This window comes from Bombus impatiens, unplaced genomic scaffold, assembly GCF_000188095.3.
Source record: "Bombus impatiens unplaced genomic scaffold, BIMP_2.2 scf_0418, whole genome shotgun sequence".
NCBI classification, from domain to species: Eukaryota; Metazoa; Arthropoda; class Insecta; order Hymenoptera; family Apidae; genus Bombus; species Bombus impatiens.
Window position 1 is genome coordinate 3,812,863 of NT_176837.1, and position 21,101 is coordinate 3,833,963.

At 32.3% G+C, this 21,101-nt stretch overlaps 2 protein-coding genes across 5 annotated transcripts; one reads left to right on the forward strand and one right to left on the reverse strand.

Moving 5' to 3' along the window:
* The first annotated feature begins 655 nt into the window (after nt 1–655).
* On the forward strand, nt 656–17,432 carry LOC100745173 (golgin subfamily B member 1). 4 transcript variants are annotated; one of them, XM_012386748.3, is made up of 11 exons: nt 656–917; nt 1,865–2,038; nt 2,113–2,490; nt 2,574–2,926; nt 3,012–3,771; nt 3,927–4,035; nt 5,142–5,270; nt 5,406–14,289; nt 15,812–15,975; nt 16,284–16,338; nt 16,636–17,432. In XM_012386748.3, the coding sequence occupies exons 2-11, from the start codon at nt 1,871–1,873 to the stop codon at nt 16,658–16,660; spliced, it is 11,025 nt and encodes a 3,674-aa protein (XP_012242171.1). In that variant the 5' UTR covers nt 656–917; nt 1,865–1,870; the 3' UTR covers nt 16,661–17,432. The 4 variants fall into 4 exon arrangements, 3 of the variants coding, with proteins under 3 accessions (XP_012242171.1, XP_012242172.1, XP_012242170.2); XM_012386749.3 differs by having other exon boundaries at nt 3,927–3,993; XM_012386747.3 differs by lacking the exon at nt 656–917 and having other exon boundaries at nt 1,817–2,038.
* LOC100748821 (arylsulfatase J-like) lies at nt 17,427–19,786 on the reverse strand. The gene is made up of 4 exons (XM_003490336.4): nt 19,611–19,786; nt 19,407–19,542; nt 18,652–19,100; nt 17,427–18,481 (listed from the first exon to the last, which is right to left on the reverse strand). Exons 1-4 carry the CDS (start codon nt 19,728–19,730, stop codon nt 17,981–17,983), a joined length of 1,206 nt encoding a protein of 401 aa, XP_003490384.3. The 5' UTR covers nt 19,731–19,786; the 3' UTR covers nt 17,427–17,980.
* Between the last annotated feature and the right edge of the window lie 1,315 nt (nt 19,787–21,101).

The window sequence follows — 21,101 nt, forward strand, 5'->3', positions numbered from 1 at the left end:
CTATATTGAAACGTACGTGGTAGGTTACAATAGGATTATTTTTTTTACTGTTAAATGATCGTCTGAAGTTAAACAATTCATTATTTGTAAAATACAATAATCCAATTATTATAAACTGACTATTGATTTTATAAAAGTAAAAAAATAAAAACTAATTAATATACAGATAAATTTTTAATTATTTATACCAAAATAATAAAAGAATCAAAAATTGTATAAAAAATTGTTTAGTTTTAATGAACGATTTATTAAATATACTCCTATATTATTAAACCATGAATAAAAAATGGTATAGTGAATCTTGCTAAAAAATTATTTTCAATAACAATACTTATGCAATATTATATTTTTACAATTGTGGTATGTTTATACCCTACATAATCTTGTCTGACAAATATAAACAATTTTATTAAAGTTTTTAATAAAATATTGCAAAATTAAATCATTAAATTTATGGTTTTCATAGTAAGTACATAATAGAGGTTTCCAATTTGTATTTCACTAATATAAAAATGAAAGTTCTAATATATGAAGAAAAATTAAGGAATATATTCGGAATAGAATTGTATAAGTTTTAAATTGTTATTCTAAATCTTCTAACAGTCATAAAGACTTCCGTAATGTGGCAGCACATATGCGCTTAAGAAATCCAACCAACACTTCAAACTCCAACTGCTTCCGTATGTAAAGGGAGTAATGTAGACTTTACATTTTGAGACATAGGATTACAATTTACCTGGTATTTTTATGTACTTATTAGTAAAATTATTGTAAATATTGTAAAATTAATGAAATATGGACATGAATGGATTTGGTATTGATTACATAAAGATGTGAGTGATAAAAATACTTTAATAAAATATGTGCACGAATGATAACGGGTTTCCATCTTGACAATTTCAGAAATATAAATAAAGGTAAATACAGTTTGAAAAATAATTACTTTGTGTTCTTATAAAAATACAAGTTTATTTAGAACATATATGAAAATCAATTATTTTGATATGATTCCTAGTTTTTAATGTCAAAGAATGTTAGAATATGTACTTTTCTCTTGTAACATAAATTACGTCATCTCATTACTATTTAAACTTATCTATGCAATTTTATTTATTGTTTATCATATTATCTATTTACTTCGTAATTTATGTATATCATGTTCTTTTTCTAATTAAACATATTTTGAGGTTAACTTCTTCAGTTATCTATTCATTAGAAAGCCATATGTGTCATATTATAATTTCAGTTTAGAATATTGTATGTAGAATTTGTTTAATTATTTTTTGATATTATATTAAGCAAATATATAAATGTTTTATATATGTTTTATATTGTAGCTGTATAAATGTTTTGATATATAAAAATAAATTCATATTAAATATACATAAGTACTAAAAGTTTTATATCTAGATTTATATTAAATGTATATTTCTTATTGTTGTATATAATATGTATACATTAAAATTAATATATGTGATATTTAAGTACGCATTAATGAAAATATCTATGTACAATACATAAGTCTGATTATAATATTAGTATATTTCTTATCTGATAGTTTATATAAGATGTCATTGAAAAAGTTCCTACTTAAATGCTGTGTTGTAAGCATTAAATATGCCACAAGGTAACTCGTGTATATTCTGACATTCAATATCTATACATATAGATAATACAATTAGTTTACCCCCGTTTAGCTTTCATCCAATTAGTCTATAAAAATGAGAGCAGTGGGTGACACACTGTCTGACCACTTTATAGAAACTTTCACTGCCATTGACATCATAATTTCTTATTTAAAAGAGTTTATGTTTGTTTTATACAAATTATAATGAAGTGGTTTTTATTGTTCTTAATTCTACAGTTTACAATGTGGGGTGCATCAGAAGAACCACCAGGAAGCACGGAAGGGGAAACATCTGAATCTATGGCGCATGCGAAAGAAAAATGTGAACAAAATAAAAGCCAGTTAGAATCTCTTAAAGAAATTATGTTGAAAAATAAACAGAGTTTAAAAAAGAAAGAAGAGGAAGTTCAGGTAATAAATATTAATGTATAAAATTTTAATGAAAAGATTTGAATATTTCATTGAAAATTTAAATTTAAATTTAGGAATATGCAAGGAGACTTTCCAAAATTAAATCCAGAGCTAAATTGTCACGTAAGAGTAGAGAAAGAAATTTGACTTCTACAGATGTAACTCATACATCTGAGACATCTTTGGCAGATACATCTGAAGGAAGTATTGATGATATTAGTCAGGCAAAAACTGCAAAAGCAAAGTCTACTTTACTCCAAAAGAAGCTAGCAGAAAATAGAAAAGCTTTTGAACAACGTAACAAAGAAATAATAGAAACTAAACGTGCAGTTGAAGAGAAAGTAGAAGCTATTAGGCAACAATTAGAAGAAAAAGATGTGGCAGTAGTGGGTTTTCAAAGGGATCAATTATCATCCATTGCCCCTGTTAAACCAGTCATGATTACTTCTGATGTAAGCAAATAATTTTTACATCTTTTCAATAATAAGTATTTTTACTATGCTATTGGCAATTACACTTAATATTTTAATTATAGGTCATGTCGCCAATACAAATTGAGAGTATTCAGGAAAAAGAAAACAAAATTGCAGAACTTACTAATAAAATTTTGGAGCTTGAAGCTACAATTATGGATCTCCAAGAAAATTTAAAAGAAAAAGACTCTGTTATTGAATCTAAGACAAAGGCAGTTACCCTTATGTCTGCAGATCTTTCAAAAAAGGGCAAAACGACGTTAGATACTCTCGAAGATACGAAAGACGAAATGCGAACGATGCAGGAACACTTTGTACTTTTAGAGACATCCCTGAAAAATAAGAATGAAAATCTCTTAATACAATTGCAAGAAAGGGATAATAAAATAACAGAACTAGAAAATTCGGTTGATGGGTAATTTTATAAACTTGTTAAATATATTTTATAACTGATTAAAATATATTTATTTATTATTTCTTTTATCTATTACTTTATTTAGGTTTAAGAAAGAAATTAACAAGCAAAAGTTGTCTGAGTCAGCAAGTGCTGACTTTTCTCGTTCCACAATGGATGCTTTGGTAGAAACTAAAGAAGCAATGAAATCAATGCAAGAAAATTTTGTACTAATGGAATCTTCCCTTAAAGCGAAAAATGAGAATTTATTACAACAGTTAAAAGATTATGAGTTGAAGTTAGCAGAAGCTAATGAACGAGTATTTAAACTGGAATCTGGTATTGGAATAGTCAGAGATCCGACTGTCGATGATTTGCAGTTTAAATTGGAAAAATTGGAACATAATAATAAGCAGTTGCAAGATGAAAAATATGAGTTACAAAAAGGTGTTGCAGAATTACAAGATAAAATTGTAAATATATCTATGCATGGTAATGGTGCAATAATGGAGAAGGATAATAGAATAGTTGAACTTGAAAATTTAGTAGAAGAGTTAAAACAATCTAATAAGCTTCTTGAAGAAGAATCTAAAGCAGAATTGCAAAATCAAGTAGTAGATTTAACATTAAAAAATGAAGAATATTCAAATAAAATAACTGATCTTGAAAATTTGGTACATAAACTTGAAGAACAAAAAAATGAAATCGTGGCAAAATTGCCAGAAGAAAGTACAATTAAAGAAGGTGAAAAAGTGATGAAACTTACCAAAGAATTGGAAGAATTAAATAAGAGTATGATTAAAATTAAAGCACAACATAAAAGTAAAATAAAAAGCCTACAAAAACAGTTGGAGAACTTTAAAAAGGTAAAATATATTAATACTATTAATTTATAAGTTTATAAGGCCAAAAATTTATTAATCATTTCAAAGCTATATAATTTTTAAATTGATCAATTATTTGGAAGTATACTTACTTAAAATAATAATGAAGTTCATTTACATGTAATTTTGTAATTTAGGTGTCTGATACAAATGCAGAACTTGTCAGATTGGGGAACCAAGTGGCATTATTAGAGGAAGAGAAAGGTAACCTTCAGCTGAGTCTGGTAGACTTTGATGAGCTTAAAGGTAGGAACCAGGGCAGAAATTCTGTCATCGTTGTTTTCATTGTTCTAGTTTTGTTATCAATTTTACGTGCAATGCATTGTCTATTTATATTATTCTTAAAATAATTATCCATAAGTCCTGTTGTTGTCTTCCTTACTGCAGACAAATTTCAATACCTATGTACATATTTATACATATGTATTTAATGATACATATAAGAAATTTATATTGAATTTTTGATAACTGATCTTGTATATGTGAATTAGTCATATATGTATACATATATATATATATAGCACAAATTGTTAATATTTTTTGTATTCTTGTTGCTTACCCCATAAGAGAAATATTGCTATTGAGACAATTGTAATTGTGCTAATTTCCGGTGATGGAATCTTTTTACTTGATTAGTTAGATACTTATACTATATTATATAAATATTTATTGAGATTACTAATCAATTATGTTATATCAGGTTTATTATTTTAACATAACATGGTACCTACTTTACTTGTCAAAGTTTGCTACACTCTGATTCATAGAACTAGATTTATTTGTTAGCAAATATTAAATTTTGTATTACCTTTTACATGATTTTTTGCATAATTAACATACTTGCATGAACAATTAGAAAAAAAAGCAATTTTGCCATCTTTTTTAAAACCTTTACAGTATATTGTATAATATTATTAATATCATATAAAATAACTGTCTAATATGGTTCAAAATATACAAGTTAACACTTGGATATATTAATAAATAAATAGGCGATAATTAAATTAACAAACAGACCAATTTATGTTTGCTTTAAATTTGGGAATTTGTTTGTTGAATTAATGATTTGAAGAATATTAATCATGTTTAGTGTAAGATCAATTAATCTTAAAATTAATTAATTTGTGTAAGGTTAATTAATAATTGGAGAACAGTTGATATGTTTACTTAAAAATTGTTGAATCTAAACTTGTTGAATCTAAGTTTGTTGAATCTAAGCTTGTTGAATCTAAGCTTGTTGAATATGGATTTACTTGTGATAATGTAATATTTAAGTTGCTTGCTTTTGTATTTACTATCAATTAATATCAATTATATACATACATTATTGGCATGTTGTACGATTTGCATAGCCTCAGCAGGAGATTGGCAAGAACGTGTTGTTGATCTTGAAAGTAAAGTTTCTGCTCAAACGAAAGAAATTGAAATGCAAATTGAAGCCATTGCTACTCTAGAGAATCAAAAATTGGATCTTATGCAAGGTAATCTATGTATTGTTTTTTTTTTGTATTAATTTGAATATAAAATTAATATTGAATACCAAATGTAAAAAAATTTTAAAAGGCATAAAATATAGATTTAATTATTCCATAATGAGTATTTGATTTTCACTTTAGAGCTCCATATGGCGAAGCGGGAAATTTCGTCTCTAGAGGCAGAAAATGCAGAATCCGAAAATCTTAGAGTAACTGCAGAAATGAAAGTAGTAGATCTTGAAGAGCAATTAGAAGCTATGCACAGATTGCAAAATGAAAGTAAACTAGAATCTTCAACGGAAGCTAATCATACAGAATTGATCAAACAAGTGACAACCTTAACACGAGAAAATACCGAGTTATATAATAGAATATCAAAACTCGAGGAAAAAGGAACATCTGACACTGGGTCAACAGAGTCGTTCGAAACTGTACAAGAATTAGACAAAACTGATTTATTGAAAAAGGTCGAAGATTTGACACAGAAAAATAGTAATTTAACCCTTAAATTAAATAAACTTCAAGAAAAAGAAAATTTCCATGCTGAATCTACAGAATCTATAAATGACCCGGATAAAAATGAATTATTAAAGAAGATTGATCAATTAACCCAAGAAAACACGGATTTAACGATGAAATTAAGCAGAGTGGAAGAGAAAGGATCTTCTGATACGGGTTCGACAGAATCTTTTGAACGGATTCCAGAGCATAACGAAAGTATAACAAAAATCGAGCTTCTCACACAAGAAAATAGCGAACTTGTAATTAAACTTACAAAACTTGAGGAACAACTAGAATATGTAGAATCTAAATCAAACGTTGATTTGAAATTAAAAGTTGATACTTTATTACAAGAAAATGATAATCAGTCTGTAGAATTATCTAACCTCAGAATTCAAATAACAAATCTTATTGAAGAGAATAGTAAATTGCAGAAACAAATTGAAACATTGTCTACGATTGTCAAATTGGATGATGATTCTCAAATTGAAACAAAATTATCTGAAGCTTCTGAGATATCAATTAGAGAAATTGATTTTAAAGCACAAGTTGATATATTAATGGAAGAAAAAAGTCTTTTACAAAAAGAGGTAAAAGAATTACGTAATTCATTAGATCAGTGGCATGAAACGACTCAGGATCTTCAAATCAATGATTTGAGAACCAAAATAGAAGAGTTATTGAAAGAAAATGAAGAAGTAGTTACAAAGGTGTCAGAACTTAAAAGTTTTAATCAAAAGTTGAAAGATAATTTAACTGAAGTGATGCTAGAAAAAGAAAAATTACATCTAAAAATGAATCAAATGTTGCAAGATGATCCTGATAATGAGAAGTTAGAACTTATTGAAAAATTAGAAAAACTAAATCAAGAAAAACAAGATGCTGTTCAAGACAGCACTGGTTTACAGAAATCGGGTCAGGAAGTATTTGAAACTCCACAATCCGATGATGCCCTGTCTCAACAAACAGAATCCATGATTATTGCTTCCTTAGAACATGAAATAGAAAAATGCAAAAGCTTAATCACAGAACAAACAGGCCTAATTGAAGAAATGAAAATAAAACTTGCAAACAAGGAAGAAGAATTAGAGGAAAAAGGTAAACAGATTATGGAATGTGAAAAGTCTGGAAAGAAAGCAGAAAGCTTGGAAAATGAATTAAAAGAAATGTTTAATACTTTAGAAGAATGGAAATATAAGTGCAATGAAATGCAAGAAAAAATGGAGAAACTGGAAGCAGGAAAAGCTTCCATCGAAGAGGGATTCAAAATTTTGCAAAATGAATACAAAATATTGCTAGATGAAAAGGAGAAGAAAGATGCAGAAATTATTTCACTGCAACAACAATTGCATAGTACAACGACGACATTTGAATTAAAGCATCAGGAGCAGATTGCAGCTGTCTCTGAAAAGGATAATGAAATTGCTAATTTGAAAGCAATTATTGAAGACAAAAATCAAGAGTTACAAGCTAAAAATGCAGAATTACAAAATAAAATGATTATGATAGATAGTTTACAGGATGAACTTAATAACTATAAAATGTTAATCCAAGACAAAGATTCATTGCTAACGTCGATATCTAACGAAATAGCAAATCTTAGTAATCTAGTGAAAAGTAAAGAAGAAGAAATACATTTTTTGAGAAAAGACGTTGTTGAATTGAATAACAAAGTAAAGGAATCAAAACCTATGAAAGATTATGATGCTTTGGTAGAGCAATTGAAAGATAAGAATATGATCCTTGATGAACTAGAGTGTAAGATCAATGCAACCACAAAAGAAAATAGTAATTTATTGGAAAAAGTAAAAAATCTGTCTCAGCAAAATTACGATGTTCAAAATCAATTAGTCGAGAAGCAACGAGAATTTGTTGATTTAATTACAATGAAAGATCATCTAGAAGTACAAATTGTGGAAGCTAAGAATGAAAAAAGTGAAGCTGAAAGGCAAGTTTGGGAATTACAGAGCATTATAGATAATAATACAGGATTTGTGAATGATGTGCAAGCAGAATTAAGAAGCACATATAAACAAATAGAACAATTAAAAGTGAAGCATACTGAAGATACCCAACTGCAAAACCAGAGACTTGAAAATGTAATTGAAGAATTGAATGCCAAGATGCAAGAATGTGAAATCTTGAAAGGTGAATTAGAAGAAAAGGAAAGACTAGTTGGTCGTAATATAACTGAAGAAACTAAACTTGCTTTAGAAGCTAAAGTTGCCGATTTGGAGCAAAAGTTAAAGGATTCGGACGACAAGATACAAATGCAGCTAGAAAAGATGAAAAAAATTGCCGCTAATCTAAAGAAGAAGACAGCGGTATGTCAAGAACTTGAGAGTAGAGTTACCGAGCTCGAAGAGAAGTGGACGACCGAAAAAGATGAAAAAGAAGCTAAAAACAAGCAAATTCAAGATGTGGAGATTGCAATACGCGAAAAGGATAATAGAATAGCCGATTTAGAAGAGAAACTAATACAAGCTAGAAACGAGTCTACAGAAGCTTCCAAAAATATCGAAAGATTAACAAATGATTTGACTAATTCAAAGGAGAAGATGCCTCTCCTTATGCAACAACTTACAGAAATGGAAGAGGAAATTGTGAAGTTACGTAAAGATATTGAATCTTCTACAGCAGAACTTGCAACAGAAAGAGAAAGCAAACAGAATATAATCTCGGAATATGAATCTTATAAACAGCAGGTTATTCAAGAAAATGGACGTAAACAATTGGAGCTAGAGGACATAAAGGAGAAAGCTAGAGAGCTTAGTGTACGAATGCAAGTTATGGAAGCAGAGTATGTTGACCAGCTTGCATTAATTAATGATCTTAAGGCTCAAAATGGGCTATTACTGTCAAAGCAGGCGCATATTAATGAAAAATTGGAAATTGTTGAAAAAGAGTCAGAAGAACGCAGATTGTTCATCGAGCAAATGGAGAAAGCAGTTATTAACACATCAACGGAAACCACTCAAACTTTGGAAGAAGAAGTTACTGAAGATGATACAAAAATGACTGGAGTCCAACATTGTAGTCATTGTGAACAATGCCAGACTTTGGTGCAAGCATTGGAAGCAAAATTACAAGAACGAGAAGCTGAAATTGAGAATTTGGATAATGAATTAGCTAATTCCATTGGTAACTTTGTTCAGATGAGAGAATCTCTTAGATTCAACGATTTGATGAATCAAACTAGTATGAGAAACAGATCATTGGAAGATCCATACAATGATCTTTTGTTCCAGTATAATTCATTGATAGCAAATCACGAGGAGGTGAAAGCAAAATTGGAGGAAACATTAAGAGAAAATAAAGAATTGATAGGAAAAGTTGAAGAACAGCAATCTAGAAATGCTACTTTGGAAGAGAAGATAGTTAGAACAGAGCAGATATTGGAAGATAATAAACAGAACACAGAAAGATTGGAAGGTGCTGATCTATTAAATTCTGATTTAAACAAAGAATGCAAAGTACGAGAAACAGAATTATTAAACATGCAACAAAAGATGCAAATTGTTCAGAAACGCGCTGATGAACTAGAACAACAATTGAACTTTCAAATAGATTCTCTTAAATCAATGGAAGCACAGAGAGAAATGGCAGAAAAACTGTTGGAAGATACTAGACACAGTTTGGAACAAGAAATTGAATCTCTTAAAGTCGATAAAGAATCCAGTGAAAAGAGAATAGAGGAATTAAAGATGGAGTTAGATGCGTATAGAAATTTGAATACAGAACCTATAGAAAAATCAAAGAAAGAGTCACCCGTTCTTGACAGTGCTCCTCAAAATAATGCTCCCCAATTATTTGATGCTTCTAAAATCTTTGGTATGTCATCTGCTTCCAATTCCGATCTTTTGACTAACAAAGAAGTGAGAAGATTGCAGACTTTATTAAATGAAAAGGAAGCACAGTGCTCTAATCTAACTCAAGAGATTAATCATCTGCAAAAATTGATGATTGAAGAGAGGACACAGATATCTCAGAATTATAGTCAATGTGTTGAAGAATTAGAAGTTTCACAGAAACAATTACATGCTGCAGAGGCAAATGTGGAGAAGCTAAAAGAAGTACTGACTGAAAAAGAAAAACAGGTTGATTTACTGAATGTAGAGTTACATAATCTTAGTACGCAAATGGTGGAACAGCAAAATGATATCGAAAATAAGTTCAAGGATTCATTGTTAGCTAAAGATAATCAGATAGAGAAATTAAACATGACTTTAATCTCCATGAAGGAAGAGTTAAACAAAACTGTTGAAGATCAAAACCAACAAAAAGTCCTTTTGGACTCGTGCAAATTACAAATAAATAACTTAGAGGCAGAATTGAAAAATTCTACCGATCTTGAGTTGATACCAGAGCTGGAAAATCGTGTATCAATTCTTACCAAGGAGAGAGATTTGTTGCAACTGCAAGTGAATGATTTGTCTAGGTCCATGGAGGAATTGAAGGACTCTATGAACGTTGAACGACACTTGCAGATGGAGATTGAGAAAACTATGCACGAGAGAGATGAAGCTAGAGAACTAGTTGTAAATCTTACTCGAGCTCTGGAAGAGGCGAATAAACAGTCCGATAAAACGCTTACCATCACGGATACGTCGAAAGAATCTACTCCATTAGAGGAAATTACTGTTGGACAACAGACAGGACCGGAGATCACGAAAGTTACAACAGAGGAAATTCAGCAGGAGGTTTCCTTGGATGTGGAAGCAGCATGGGATGCTGGATCGATGGAAAAACTCGACGAGGAAACCTGGGGATGGAATGCGGATGATGCTCAGTTAGCTGATGAACAGCATCTCACTACTACATTGATTCCAAGCAAGGAAATGCAGTTACAAGCCAAAATAGATGATCTTCAGGATCAGATCAAAGATTTAGAGAAAGAGAAGGAGAAGATGATGGAAGAAAGCAAAACTACTCAATTGAGGAATGCAAAAATGATAAAAAAATTGAAGGAGTATAAGGTACAGCTAGAGAGTCTCCAGCAACAGATAAAAATACAGAAATCAGCAAGTGATTTTTATGAATTGGATTCTGCAATAGAGGAAGAATTGAAGTCTCAGATTAGTAAATTGGAAAAGACCTTGGTAGAGCTTAAAGAAGAACAGAAAAATACTGTTGCTGAGAAAGAGGCTTTGATAAAACGTTTAGATGTGGTAGTTTCTGCGAATGAAAGGTATATGGAAATGAAAGAAAGACAGGACATGGATATGGAAGTATTACGTATTCAAAATAAGGAATTATCTGATAAAGTCGAGGCTCTTGACAAACGACTACGGGGAAGTGCAGTTAAGTTAGACGAAACTGACATTTCTCAAAATGAAAACATTTCTTCGAACGAAGAGTCTAAGCCAGCTACACAGGAACGTTCTCGAGAAAAGCGATCTGTTCAAGAAGCAGATTATGAAAATTTGTGTAAAACATATAAGGATGAGATCGACGATCTTAAGGATGAGATGGAGGCGCTTGCAAATGAAAATGAGCAACTTCAACATTTCTTAGAAGATTTAAAGATGAAATTATCTGCTTCAGAATCAAAACGAACTGCGGAAGAAAATGAATCTATCCAGATCGTAGACGATTTAAATAAAAGAATTTCGGAATTGCAGGGAATGTTAAGCAAATCTAGAGAAGAATATGATTTATTGAGGAAGCAGTATGAACAGAGTTTGATGGATGCCAATGATCAAGTTACGGCCATGAGACAAAATACTGATTTTTTGAAGGAGGAAGCATTTGAAAAAACTAGTAAATTGGAGATGGAAATAGCCGATTTGCGTCAACAAATCGAAACCTCCGAATCAAATGCCATCGAACTACAGAAAAGATTACAGGACGTTCTACAAGAAAAAGTATCTGCAGAAGAAAAGCTAACTGCTTTAACAACATCTTCAGAGAAACAATTATCTTCTATGAATGCGTCGATGGTGGAAGTGATCGACCTTTTGAATATCAGAATACAAGAAGTGGCGGATTTGAAGCAGGAACTTCAAAAACAGTATACGGACAATGAAGATGCAAAGTTAAAATTGCAGGACACTATACAGAGTCTGAATCAGGAGCTCAGTGAAAAGAAACAACAGCTGGAAATTCTGAAGAAATGTCTTAGTGACAAAGAAAATGAATGTATTCAGCAACAGAGTATGGAAACTGTCAGTGCTACTGTCAGTCAAGCTACTCAAGAGTTAGTACAGAAACATGCAATAGAAATTGAGGAAAAAGAAAAACAGATACAAAATCTTAATGAAAGACTATCGACGTCGGAGAAAGTTATAAGTGAGCATTCGCTTGAAAAACAGAATGATATTTCTCAGTTTCGTGCTCTGCAACAAGAATTGGAACTTTTAAAGCAGAATTTGGTGGAAAAGGAGTCAAGTCTAGAATCTATTCAGGTTAATTTAATATCAATAACTGACCAGTTGACTAAGAAACAACTAGAGTTATCTGAAAGCAAGGCAAGAGTTCAGGAATTGTCGTTGGATAATCAAAGATATACGGAAACGATTGAAGAACTGAATAAGCGTTTGAATGAATCTGAAGCAGCATCAGTCAGTATAAATGAATACATATTACGTATTCAGACTTTAGAGCAAGAAGTTCAAAGTACGATGTTAACTTTGACAGAGAAAGAGTCGATTTTGCAGCATCATATTCAGGAAACCGCAGAGCAGAAGACAGTTTTAGACAACAATAAAATTGAAATTGATAAACTTCGTACAGAGGTACAAAACGTAGAGGATTTAAAAAATGAGCTCTTAAGGAAAACAGAACGAATAGACAGTTTAAATTTGGAATTAGAAGCCACTCGTAAGACATTAGAAGAAACTCATCATAGTTTGAATGAGAAGGTATCTCTATTAGAGAAGAGCAGTCAAATGTTAAATGAGAAACAAATGGAAATTGATAGATTATCAACTACTGTACAGCAGGGTCAACACCAACAGAGCTCTTCTAATACTATAGATGGTTTACCAGTTTTTAGAATGGGTAATAATGAACAAAATTTACAGCGTACGATAGATAACATGCAGGTTGAATTGGAAAGGAAGGAAGAAGAGATTGAGCATTTGAAATACATTTTAAATGAAAATACGTATCCCAATATAATTCAAGAAATGCAACAAAGAATCAATTGCCTGTATAATGAAAAGGCTGAGTTGGAATCTGCTTTGGAAGTAGCTACTATAAGAGCCGAAGATAAGGAAAAACAAATTGATGCTTTGAAACAACGAATAGAGATACAAAATCAAGAATTTGTTTCCAAAGAAGAGGCAGGTCTTCATTCCAAAGATCGAAGATCGGTTCAAGATCAAGAACAAATTGTTAGGCTTCAGAATGAGTTGTATGCCAAGGAACAGGAAATTAATGAACTAAAGTATGTCATAGCTGAGAAAGACTCTCAGTTGTCTCTTCAAGCTAGCATGGAGCCTCAATCAGATGAATTTGAATTGCGTGAAATGGTGCAGAGGTTGACTACTGAATTATATGGTAAGGAACAGGAAGTCCAACATTTGAAATCAACAATTGTTGAATTGCAGAAAGAAGTTTCTCGTTTGCAAGAATTTGAGAGGCTCTCGGAAAGAACTAAAGAAGTTATACAAAAACTTAGTATCGAGAAAGAACAGGTTCGTTTGGAGGCTCATGAATTCTTGGAGAAGAAACTGAAAGAGAAAGAAATGGAGATCGACGAAATAAAGCAAAAGTTAGCCAAGGAAAATCAAAATATTTTAAACGAACTACGATTGAGGGATAAGGACATTGAAAATCTGAAGAAACAGCTGAAAGAATTTTCTACGATAGAGCAGACAATGAAAAACGAATTGCACCAGAAAGACGAAGAATTGATTCGAGTAAGCTCCGACCTGGCAGAGAAGGAACGTAGGTTGGCCGAATTGAGTATCACCAAAGATGCGGAACTTCACAATTTGAAAATTCAAATTCATGAGAAGGAGGAACGTATAGAGGAAGTTTTAGCATCATACGATGAAGCAGGAAAACAACTTACCGAACTCAAAAATACTTTAGCTGCCAGAGAAACGGAAATAAATTCATTGAAGACACTTTTACAAGAGAAAGTGAAGGAATATGAATTAATTCGAAATGTTTTAACGAAAGACGTTCCTGCGGCTGATACTTCTGCAGTTCGAAGCGTAGAAGCTTCTGACGAAGAAAACAAAGCGTCGACTTCGCAAGAACTAGATCTTGCGTTGTATATGCTTCATCAAAGGGATGTCAGATGCGAGGAATTGACGCATGAATTGATGCAGTTACTCGAAGAACGTGACACATTGCAATTACGCCTCTCTAATGCAATCAGAGTGAACGAAGAGCTAAGAAAGATGGGGAGTTCAGCGAGCTCCGATCTCAGCCCAAAAAGGGAGGTGTCATCTTCTAGCACTGTGGAACCAATCGTGGAACATCCTTCACCGTCAAAGTCTGAGGGACCAGTCGAGATAGCGAAAGAGGCTATTGATACTCCAATTGGAGAAGACAAGGAAACTCTTGCCCTGAAGTATGTATTATATTCTTTTATCCTAATTAAATTGTATACATAGTACATAATTCATTGACATCTATCATTATTTACTATAGTCGCTATATAGTGTTATACACATTCCTTTTTGGAATAGTTGAGACATTAATATTTAACTTTATATGAGGTAATGTATTAGGTTGTCCCAAATGTTTCTTTCTTTCGTTTTATAGTTCCAATGGAACAAAATGGATCATACGTAATTCAATAAAATAATATAAAACAAAAGAATATTGTGCATCTATTATTTCCCTATAAAACGAGAGAAACTTTTGGGACGACTTAATACATATAATATATCTCTATGCTTTTAAATAGAAGTGATCTTCAGGCATGGTTTATTTTGATTCTTTTTTATTCCCAAAGAAAAGATGTATTATTATTGAAGGACTTTTATAAATTTCAATTCAAACATTTCGTCGAAGAATTATTATTTTAAAATAATACTTTTTAGTGTCAAGGAAAATAATTACACGTTTGATTCTAGCGTATTCTCCTCTGTAATATTTTTTATTCGTTTAGCTGATAGTTTCTATTAAATAGGATATCATAATTCAATAAAAAGAGTTTTTAACATTGCGTTAATTAAAAGATTACACATTTGTTTAGCCCCTAAGTTTGCTTAGCGCGTAGCAGATCTGGAAACAAGCTTTCCAAGTTGATTCATCCTTTCCTCTGTAGCCCTGTATGATCTGTTCATGTTGTTTGAAGCTCTGCACCAATTAATCTGAACAAGACAAATGTTTTCAATTAAATATGAATGCGTTTCAAGAAACGAATGAGTGTCAATTTTTTGGAGCTCCTGTTACGCCCAGCACATTAAAGATTCAAAGGTTTGATAAGCAAAATTTTCTTTCAAATCTCTTTTCCTGAATTATATACAAGATGCCTTCGAAATCATGGTACAAGCGGCCAGGTAGTGTAAAAATAAGCCGAAAAGAAGGAATAACATTTTTTCGTTTAACGCTTCATTTTCAAGAGAGGTGTGTTTGAAAGCTCAGCAAATCGTGACATTGTCTATGTTTAATACTACAGACACGAGCAGAAACAAAAGTTTTATAATTCCAAATTTCCAGCTAATACAGGGTACCTGATGGGCTTTTAAACTTAATTTTTTCGAAAACGGAGCCTTAAATAAAAAAGTGATATTCTTTTCTTTTTCTGACCTATTTTTACATGTAAAATCACCACCCGATCGCTTGTAGTATGATTTCGGAGACACCCTGTATAGCATCTCTAGATCGAACAAAAGAAAAGAAAACATAGATATTGGACTTTAATGGGTTCAGTTTAATAACTTCACGGATCAGCTGGTTGTAAAGATATAAGCTACTTATAAGAGCTTTAAATGTGTGAATGCGGTGGTAAATTCGTTTCTGAGCGTTTTATTCGTAAGGAGAGAATTAACTTTACATTTTCCTCGGCGGAAATATGTTAAGATGTGTTTGTGAGTAGTATAGTAAGCTCCTTATTTCATTGTACAAGCTAGTTTTCCCTTTAGGCTGTCGCAGCTGCAAACGGTGAGCCACGCAAAAGACGTGCGATTGAGGGATGAGCGAGAATTGAGGCACACACAGCAAATGTCTTTGCTAGCGCACAAAGACGTTCTAAGTACCTTGCCCCCAGAAGCAGCTGCCCGGCTCGTCAATGCAAATTATACACTCTGTATGTATCCTCAGGCATATTTAACATTTCCAGTTTTCATCTTCCAGAGTATTAAGCAATAGTACGTAATTAGTAGTTACGTAATAGTACGTAGTTTGGCTTTGTACGTGTTTTGTTTTTCATTATATTTAAAATTTTTTTTTAATCTTAATCATTATCATAAAAGTGATGTAGTAGAACATTTGATTAGTTTGAAGAGAAATTTAACAAGATATAAAACTTTAGGAAAATGTTTTGTAAGATTTTTATAGAAGTATCAAGGTATTTTTAAAGCGTTGGCTATAAATCTTCTAATTTTCTGCTTACAGCTAGGGATGTTCAGAGTCAGTCGAGCGTTTTACTGAATTGGCTGTGGGGAAAAAGGTAGTTTTCTAATATCAGTATAGATTAGTTTTGATTAGTTTGAAGAGATAATAACAGTCATTGATCTTTTAACTAATCGTTTCTAATTCTATAAAATATTTGGATGCTTAATCTCAATGTTGAATGAAATTTTTTTCCCTCATCCGTTCCTTTCATTTTATGTCTTAATTTATAAACTCAAGAAAATATTTAGAATCGCGAGACAATGCATTATTATTTCTTTTTTCGAAATTTGTATATCCAAGAAATGTTTATCATAAGATAATTAATATTAACACGATGTCAACGTAATTGTAGCACGCCAAAGGTGGTGCACATGTGATGGAATATTAATGACGGTGAAGTGAACACCATCCTTGCCTTCTGGATACATTCCTGCCAAGTGCCAACTGCCGGGGCTATTCCTGTAATTAGACTAGATCGAACGAGATAAACGTGATTAAATATGTGACGCACGTATTCCTGTGATTCAAGGATGCAAAGATGTCTGTATTTTTAATGTGACAATTCCGAGCGTTGGAACATTAATCGCGTCGTGCTTCTGGAGCTTTTCCTGAAGCTTTTAAAACGAAAAAGTCGCTCCATCTCTTCAGAGGAAAAGAGAGTGTGAGAGCATGACTAAATTGTATTATAATCGTTGTATAGCTTTTGTGTTTAGATATAACGAAACATTGCCTTGGAGAAGAACTGTATATTTCAGTTATTTTATTAGCTATGAAATTGTTAATAGTATAAGATGTTTCTCGGGTATCGAGTTCCGATATCTGATGGAAGAATATTTATTCCGATGGTTACTCTTTATAGTTTTTGCAAACAGTTTTGTTCAAAATGCGTTTCATGCAAATTCTCTGTGATTTGCCAGCCGTTTATTGACGTAAACGTTTGGTATCAATGGTATCAATGAAATGGATAGTAAATTGAAATAAAATGCTGGCAAAACACAAGATCATCGAAATCTAGATATCGATCGCAAATGGAAGTGCCGTATTTGTTGCTTTTTAAATGCGATGATTCGAACTTTCTATTTCCACGAAATTTTGTACAGAGACAAGAAAGCGTCGGTGAATAAATAAATTATGAAATTGAGGTATTTATTCATAAAAGTGTTTTTATTGTTGATCATTCATGTGACAGATGTCAGTTAAATGAACGCACGTGCGCGTGTGTTTAATTCTGTTAGAAGTGATATAATCTAGTCATAGGTGTAATTTTTGTTTTTAATCAGTATGAATATTTCGTAAGCATTAATTAAGATTGTCGACTATTTACAAATGTTGCGAATTATTCGATGAATTTTTCTCAAAGTACAACAAACTTACTGAACAAGCGGTACCTTTAAACTTGGAATTTGTATTTTATCGTTGTCATCCTATTAACGATATAATACTCCTGTATATCGTATGGATCACGTTTTCTATAGGAAAGTAAAGAACGAGATGACACGAGATAAAAACCGTGAAACTTGTGTACTCGCTTTCATTTAATACATTTCGTGAATTTATAAATGAACAAGTATCGCGTGCAGTTTAATTATTAGAATTCAAATAGAATATTATTATCTTTGCAAAAGAGTACGACGAGTGTAATAAATTTTTACGGTAATTAAAAGAGGTTTAGCGCTCGTGTATCTCATTCGAAGATGTCAATTTATATCTCCGTGTCTAGGCGTATCATTTCGTCTTGTACCTGGTACAACACTAGATATGGAAAATGCTTCTTCGCTGTCATCTATAGTACAAGTGACTCTTTCATGATAATTCTGATATTCAGGATTCCCCAAGTTGTTCGAATTAGTTTTCCGACACTTAAAAGCAATTATTGCTCCAATAACGAAAAAACAAAAAATGATAGATATTACTACGATCGCCTGATCGGCGTAATATTCAGGCTGCTTAATATTCGTATAAGCGAGCATTAATGGATTAGGTTCGGCCCAACTGGTCCAGGTGTTATTCCAAAGCGATGGGTTCGATCTGGGATCTCCATCCAAATTACTAGGAGGTATCACGGTTAATCTGTGCCTAATAAGAATCGTTTCAAATATAGTTAAAATCACAGGATTTCTCTCAGCAAGATTCACCATTTCGCAAGGATCTTGTTCTATATTAAAGAGACATGGTGCTATCATTGGCTCGCAAGGGATCTGTAATAAAATTATAGACAAATTTTTTAGCGGTTTGCAACACAAGATGGTTATAAAACTTATTATAAGTTATGGTATTTTTATCAGTGAAAATAAAAATAAAATAGCGTAGAAAACTTATACGTAACATATGTAATTTCAAATAGGATCTTTGTTCGTACGACACTGACCTTATCTTTCTCTGTAACGTTACACTTTATCTGTGCTTTTTTTCGCATTTCGATAATGTCCTCGCTGGTAAGTATCTTCTCTTGAAAATTGGTTTTTGAAGAAGTATCGTACACAATTCTTATGTTTTCTTTTTTCTTTTTGTTTAGTTCCATCGCTTGTTTGGCGGTAATAATACCAGAAATAGCGACACCAGTTTTGCTGTACAACACTTTGTGAGGATCGTATCGAGGGGAAACGCCCTCGGATGGGTCTCCACTTGCCCCAAGCCAGGCGATGCCAGTTTCAGTCCGGCCGATGATATATTTAAAATCGCCTCGTCTAATAGCAGCATAATCAGCGAGGTCATCGATGTTGATCACTATTTCGGATCTGGGACTGATTTTGCCCGACACCAAGGATGGCCAGAGATCGAATCCATCGATGTTTCCGAGTTGTATCCTGTCCACTCCTAAAGGTTACACAAATTTTGAATAAAATAAACTTTACTGTGTGTCAATCTGATTTTGTAAACGTTTCAATTAATCTAGTGTTTGTTAACGTTTTTAGTAATTTTACCGTAATATCTTGCAATATCAATATGGTAAAGTATTTCTATAGAGATGTGGACGTAAAGTGACTTATAGCAAAATCTTGATCCTTTTAATAATTTGTCTTACAGTTGCTTTGAAAATTTTGCGAGAAATGAGAATTTAATAGAACGCGAATTTCTAATACCGTAGAATGATTTTAATACTTTTAACATTATTCTATTAACCTGCTGCAGATAAAAGTGTAGGTAGCCAATCGGACATGAACATCATTTGATTCGACACTCTTTTAGATTTTCTAATCAGAGGACTCCAGATAGCTGCGACTCCTCTCGTTCCACCTTCCCATGGACTGTTCTTTATCTGGAAAATTCTCAAAATTTCAGCTATTCCAGACGAACGTACAATCGTTCTATGTAGAATATATTTACGCCACGAAGAGGGTAATTGCTGCCTTGATTGCTCAGTATACCGTTGGTTGGTGCACCGTTGTCGCTCATGAAGACTACTATGCTATTTTCCAACATGCCGCGACTTCGCAGTGCGTCCATTACATCGCCAACGCTTTGGTCTAATTTCGATACAACGGCTGTAAGTACAGGTATAAATTATAATATTTGAACTCAGCGCGATGTTAGAATATTATTTCCATGTTTTATTCTTTTAACACGCACACAAAACCTTCAAAAGTACCTTTTATTGTTATCGACGGAAATTGTTTCTTTACTTAGAAAAACGTAGAGTTTGATAAGGGAGTACGATAATTGATATTTTAATTGTAGAGTGCTAAATATCGGTTTACATTACGATCGCTATTTTAAATTGTTTAAAAGAGCAGATCCGTGGAGGACACGTTGTGACAGACACGTTGTGAACGCTGTTATTTGAAAATGTTGAAAAACGATGTTGGCGATGAGAGTATCCTCTAAAAATGTTAACTACACGCTTGAATAATACTAAATCGTTATTAATATATTAGATATAATATTGGCTGTGTAGCGGCACTCGACAGTAAACTTTCCAACAGTTTATGTGGCGTGACGCACGACACAATGACCCTATATCTGCGGACAAGATGATTGCCAGATGTCGATACATCTAAGCACACAGAACAAAATTAGCCTCTACAAGACCGTAATAAAACCTGTCTGGACCTACGGAATCCAACTATGGGGAACAGCAAGTAACACCAACATTGAAATACTTCAACGCTTCCAATCGAAAACGCTAAGATCCTTAATTGATGCACCTTGGTATGTAACCAATGAAACAATACACCGCGACCTCAAGATACCCACAGTCAAAGAGGAAATAGCAAAATATAGCGACAGATATAGCAAAAGAGTCAACAAACACCGAAACCCCCTAATCACTGGACTACTTGATACGACGGACCAGATTCGCAGGCTGAAGAGGCACTACCCGCTAGACCTAAACGCTAGATTCAATTAGTTATCTAAATTAAGTAATATTTACTTATTTATAATACTTACTTATAAATTATACTTATCTATAATAAGTATTAACTTATTATAAATAATCAGCCATTTCACTGCGTCACGCCAGAAAAATTACTGAAAATTCTCAACGCGAGAATTGATTGTAATTTTAATAAATAAATAAATAAATAAGTAAAAAAAAAGCATATCATAATAAGAAACGTTACTAGAAGTATCTTTAAATATGGTCGTTGATTTTTAATAAGTTATTACACTTGTTAAATGCTATTTGGAAAGTTCATTCCGCTTTTTAAGGAATTTGGTCGACATGAAAGATCATATTGAAAAGTTTTTCGCCGAAAAATCTGAGAGGTTCTACAAGGATGGAATATTCAAGTTGCGTGAAAGATAGAGAAAGACCGTGGAATAAAATACCTATATGTCGGGTTTACATTAGAACTAGGGTTAGGGGCGTGAAACGAA